This window comes from Coenobita brevimanus, chromosome 67 (genome assembly GCF_032717465.1).
Source record: "Coenobita brevimanus isolate Jiangsu-jjx chromosome 67, ASM3271746v2, whole genome shotgun sequence".
In the NCBI taxonomy this organism is placed as follows: domain Eukaryota; kingdom Metazoa; phylum Arthropoda; class Malacostraca; order Decapoda; family Coenobitidae; genus Coenobita; species Coenobita brevimanus.
The window spans coordinates 32,147,190-32,153,458 of NC_137020.1; the positions used below are offsets into that span (position 1 = coordinate 32,147,190).

The following is a 6,269-nucleotide window of genomic DNA, read 5'->3' on the forward strand; positions in this document are numbered from 1 at the left end:
TAACTTTCAAACAAAATTATGTTGTGATTCTTTTTTTATGAGGAAGAAATCCAACAGGACCCGCACCAAAAGTAAAGAAATTCTTCACAAGGAAAGTGCATCAACACGTAAAAAGTGTTCGGCAAATATAAGTTATTCAGAAGAGTGTGCTACAGTCAGCTGCTTGAAGTCAGAGCATAATTAAATAATATTCATGAGTGTCTTACGTTTTATTTATGTTGAAATTGACAACAATGGTTCCAATAAAAGCTACAACAAGTTTCTAGTCAACAGTATATATCTTTAAAAACATACCACAAGTACTTTGGATTATTCTTTTATTATTTTCACAAATCTAAAGTGCAAGAGAAATGAGAAATCATTGCCACAAGTGAAGGAGACGATGCTACACCCGTCATTCTGAATAATTATTTGAGTATTATTGAGCGAACTTAGCCATGAAGAATAAGATATAACAAGTGATCACGATGTATTATTCCTTATCCTACTCACCCGAAAAACTTGTAAGAGAAATGGACTTCCAGATCTAGGATTAATATTGAAATAATATGGTAGCACCTTGTCCTTTGTTTTAAAGTGTTCGTTCGTCTTCGTTCGACGCGTTCGTCAGTCGTCTCGTCTCGACGTCTTAGTAACTGCCACAGAATGAGGAGAGAGGGATGTCGGTTGGGAGTGGACTTTCTGCTGCTGTACGCCTCCCAGAATGGAAATGCGAGGGGAATCGCTGAGGATTTGTATGAGCAGTGTGTGTCAGGTGGCCTTAAGTGTCAGTTAAAGTGCTTCAGCGAGGTGGACAGGGATTTCCTAACAAATAATGTTACGTGCCTGGTGTTGGTGGCCTCTACGACAGGTAATGAGAGTAAAGTACCGACTTCGCAGTTCTGATAAATCAGGTGTCTATACGCTTCCATAGTCCAAAACATACCTTTTTTGTGGATATAGCTACACTGCTATATTCAATTTAACAAAGACCCCACGGGATTATAGGCATAAATTATGAGCCATCCTCATTAAAAAAGATTGCATCACCACCCACGTGAGTTTAAGTGAAAAGTATAATGTGTGAGTGTTTTGGTGTTATCAAGAATGAAGGTATTTTGATACAAAAGTGTGTCATAGCAGTCACTGCACTCTCCCTTAGTGACACACTTCCTCTCTTCCAGTACATGATTAGGCTTAAGACCAACCCCCCTCCCCCTCCTGTACTTCAGTAGTAGTATCTCTCTCTCTCTCTCTCTCTCTCACATTTGTCTTTATCTTTATATCTGTCTATCAGTCTGTGTACATTTGTTGGATTTTTTGTTATTAACTACAGTTGGGGTATTGTAATTTTTTTCTTTTTACCCCTATTTCAAATGATTAGAGATTAATTTCTAACCCCTGTGTGGGGTTGAAGTCAGATACAAAATAAAATCTTCTAAATCAACTGAAATACATATTATTCTTTTTTCTTTTTTTCACTAGGGGAAGGATTTACCCATATTTTGAATGATTTTGAGCCTAATATCCACCGAAATACTTTTTTTCCCTTTTTATTAAATTAACCTAACCTAACCTGACCTAACATAATCAGACTTAACCCTTAACCTAAGACACCTTTATAAAGGAAATGTCATAGAGAAGGCCCCCCACTAAATTGAGAAGTTTATGTCATAGAAAAGGCTGGAATACCAGATGGGCTTGACTGTAATAAATGACAGTAATACCCATTTGTCAGCTTTTGTCCATTTATGTGTTTATTTGTCTATCAGTGGTACCCAGCACGCTGCCTATACAGGCATACCCCAATTTAATGATGCAATTGGTGAAGTAAAAACCTGTCGCTAGGCTGGATATCATATCTCGGGGTAGATTTAATATGTAAAGTATACTGTAGGGATGCATTTTTGAGCCTTGGATTTTCCCCCCATCCAAGTCTGAAATCCCTCCCAAATTAGTCCAAAAACAAGTGTTTAGCTATCCTAAACCCCCAAATAGCTGAAAAACAAGCTAAACTTTGCCTAAAAGCAGTTTATAATGCCCAAACCCAAAAATAAAATCTGAAAATCATCAAAAATAAGTGGAAAAATCAAACTTACTAAACTACTCCAAAATGACAATGTTCACCCCACCTGCTACTAAAACACATTAATCTGTGTCTAAAAACAGTTTATATATCAACCTAAACCAAAATTTAAGTCTAAAATATTAAGATTGGTAAAAAAAAACAAAAAAACATTACACTGGGGTTTGACCATCGTTCGGTGGGGTAGGATGGTATCTATACTCCCATCGCTATGCCAGGGTATCCCATCTGGGGGTGTCGTATCTCAGGGTTGGCCTGTATATATATCTTGTCCTCATTTCTCACCACCAACTGCCCCACAGGAGATGGTGACCCCCCTGACACTGCTCGCAGATTTTGGCGCGGACTAAACCGTCAGACCCCTGCGGCTGCCACTCCCTTCACCGGCCTGTCCTACACTATCCTCGGCCTGGGCGACACAAACTACACCAACTTCTGCAACTTTGGCAAATCGCTTGACCGCAGACTACAGGCGCTGGGGGCAGAAAGGTCTTGAGATTGTACAGTATTCTTGGTTTTCTCTCTGTCTGCTTATCTGTTTAATGATCTGTCTGTCTGTATATTGCCACACACTTAATTCTGGAAAGGGTGGTTACAAACAGATCATCTCCATGTCACCCTCTCCTCCTCCACTAGCAGGTTGCTCTCTCTTTAAAACCCCCTTCCCCCCTTCTCTCTCTCTCTCTCTCTCATAGCCTACATGCATTCCTCCATCTCATCCTTGGTCCCCACCCTCCCCATCCCTCCCTCAGTCACGTACACTGTTCTAGTTAATCTGTCCTTCTACGTTCTCTCCACATTTTATTGTTCCTAATGTTAACTGAATTTATTTAGCTAAGGAAACTTACAGTACTCAAAACAGGGGTAATGGAACTCCTACACAGTGCCATATTTTCTGTCAGTATGAAGTGTTCCTATGTGTATTTCAGTATGCTTTGGCTAGATAAGAATACTCAAGATCTTCAGTAAATGATGTAGTATTGGATGTTCTTTTTCAGTTATTCTGCTTGGTAAATATAATGTAAGGAGATACGTTTTGATAGCCGTACTGCAGAAGCCAGTTTGTTTTAGAAAGTACTGTAACTATTAAGGCGTAAGTTTCTTTGTGAATGATATTATGCACCACATTTCCGTTTATCCTGTAGTTACAGTAATGCAGGTATATTCCTTAGTCCCTTGAATTCTGTAACCAGTTCATTGTGCCACGTTTAAGTAAGGGTAATGTACTATAATACATTAAGCTTTGAAAGTAGCTTCATATTACCTATCTTTATTGCATTACCTTGGCTTAAGCATTCCTGAGATTTCAAATTTCATATTGTGTCCCTAAATCAAAATGAATTGACAGGGAGTTCATTTAAGCGTTTATTCTAACCTGAGTTTGTAAATCCAAACTCAGGTTAGAATAAATGAACTACAGTATAAGGTTTCCGTGCTGGCAGGTTCTATCCATGTGGCTGGGCAGATGATGGGACAGGCCTAGAGATAGTAGTGGAGCCATGGATAGAAGGACTCCTGCCCGCCCTCAGAACCCACCTGGCCTCCACCCCAAGCTCACCCCAGACTACCCCAAGCTCATCTCACACCAGCCCAAGCTCACCTCAGACCACCTTAGGGGAGTGTGTAATTGAAAGCTTAGAAATTAAGGAAATGGATAGAAGGAATGACAATACAGATACTGATACAAAGGATAATGATGAGGCTGATGGAAGGATTGGTAGGAAAAAGAATAGAAGAAATGATGATAAAATAAATGATACTAGGAATGATGATAAGGAAACTGATAGAAGAAATGGTAATATGGAAACCGTTAGAGTAAGTGTTGAAAAATCTAGTGAAGTAGGTAGTGCTAGTAGTGATAACTTAGATTGTGTAGACTCAAGTGCACTTATGAATACTGTAAAGATGGAAGAAGATAGAGCAGATAATCAAAACATAAATGATAAACTGATTTTGACAGAAGATTGGGGAAAAACAGAAGAAAATGGAAATACTGTAGAACTCATGGCAGCCAAGTACAATGTAGATCTGCTTCCTTTGAGAGCTATTCAGAATTTATCAGTGAAATCATGTGCCTTACCTCAGGATTCTAAGTTGACTCTACCTGTCCTCCCACCTCCATACCTTGCCATCAGCTTCCTAAATGATACTCAGGAAAATGCCACCAAATCCCCAAATGATGATGAAGACGACACCATGAAGTATTCAAATGATTCCTGGGAAAACACAGAGGTTCACAGTCCCTCCCTTCCATACCCAAGTGCTGCCTCAGAGCCAGTTTGTACTCAGATCACATCAGTAAGGCAGCTTACTAGGGATGATGCACTGAAAACCACCTTGGAAGTCACCCTTAGCCTACCCAAAGAAAGTAAGGGCAAGTTTGAGTATGAACCGGGAGACTCATTTGGAGTTTTGGTGAAAAATCCGAAGCTTGAGGTGGAGATCTTACTATGCCTTCTTGGTATTAGGGAAAAGGCAGATTTGACATGTGAACTTTCTGTACTACCAGACACCAAAAAGAAGTCAGCTGTGGTACCAAAATTCATACCAAACAAAAGTACTCTTAGGGATATATTTGAGTGCAGTGTTGACATCAGGGCCATCCCTAAAAAACCATTCCTCAGGGCATTAGTTGAGCACACATCTGATCCTGGAGAGAGGAGGAGACTACAGGAGCTTGTGAGTAAGGAAGGAACTGAAGAATACAGCAGGCATGTACGAGGAGCCAGCCTGAGCACCCTAGATCTCTTGATAATATTCAGATCCTGCCAACCACCTGTTACTACCTTACTCGAGCACCTTCCCCGCCTGCTTCCCCGGGCATATTCAGCCATATCATCACCAGTTGTTAACCCTTTGGAGGTTAGCTTTGCATTTAACATCATTGAGATTCCAAGGATAGTTTCAGTCACCTTCTCAAGGAGGGGAATTTGTACTGGCTGGTTAGCTTCCCATATGGAGAAAAATTCAAGTGGTTTAGAGGGTATTGCTTCTCCTACAGACCAAAAATCAGATAATGAGGACATTAGTCAAGCCGTGGAGAAACTATCTGTAAGTGAGGATCAGAAAACATGTGCAGATAATATGGATCAAACCATTGGAAAATTAAGTAAAGATCAGGACATGCATGTCCTTATATACTGTCGTACCAACCAAAACTTCCGTCTACCTCAAGACCCCACAACCCCTATCATCATGGTGGGGCCAGGAACAGGGGTGGCACCCTTCGTAGGCTTCCTGAGGCACCGGGAAAAGCTTCATTTTATGGACACAGGTCTAAAATTTGGCAAGTCTTGGCTGTTTTACGGCTGCAGACACAAAGAGCGTGACTTTCTGTACAAAGACGAGCTAGAGAGGTTCCGAGACTCTAATATTCTTAGTCATCTAATTGTGAGCTTCTCTAGGGATATAAATAATGAAGGTGCAAAGTATGTACAAGATAATATCATTAAACATGGAGAGGCCTTAGCAAAACTTACCGTAGACTCTAATGCGATTGTTTATGTGTGTGGGGATGCTCGGAACATGGCCAAGGATGTGTTTGAGGCCTTTGTCACAGTGCTAGCTACTCATGTTACTCAGTCAGATTTTAAACCCAGGGAGTTTTTGGCACAAATGCAAATCCAGAGGAGGTACTTGCAGGATGTTTGGGCATAAGATTGAGGAGTTGGTACTGTACTCAGCCTTATTTAAAACCCATGGAATTCTTGGCCTAAAGGCACATCCAGGGGAGATACTTGCAGGGTGTTTGGGCATGTGGTTGTTTTCTGTGATTACTGAATAATGATATATATATATATATATATATATATATATATTTTTTTTTAGTATACAGTACAGTATTTTGTCAATCATTGAATAACAAAAAAAAAATACTATTTTTTTTGTTTTTCAATCTGCACCATGTGTGATAACAGTTATTTGGCACTTAATATTGCTTACATGGCAAGTCAGGTTAAGATTTGTTTTTACTCAGGAATTTAAAGTGTTTAATCCCATGTGTGCTTCAGAGTATTTTATTGTATATGCCTTTTACTGTGTACCATATACTGTATTGTGTACAGTACTGTTCTTATTCTTTGACATAAGACTGTTATACTCTTGTATTAGCTGTATTTGGTGGTGTGAAGTTAGTAAATTTCTTGAAAAAATAATTAAGGTATTACAAATATGTAGTATTTTACTAGGAGTAAGTATCCACAGA

General features: G+C 39.6%; 1 protein-coding gene across 1 annotated transcript; it reads left to right on the forward strand.

The window, feature by feature from the left end:
- Positions 1-645: 645 nt before the first annotated feature.
- On the forward strand, positions 646-5,818 carry LOC145405483 (methionine synthase reductase-like). Its single transcript, XM_080276835.1, has 3 exons — positions 646-850; positions 2,368-2,554; positions 3,508-5,818. Exons 1-3 carry the CDS (start codon positions 646-648, stop codon positions 5,720-5,722), a joined length of 2,607 nt encoding a protein of 868 aa, XP_080132961.1. The 3' UTR covers positions 5,723-5,818.
- The last annotated feature ends 451 nt before the right edge of the window (positions 5,819-6,269 follow it).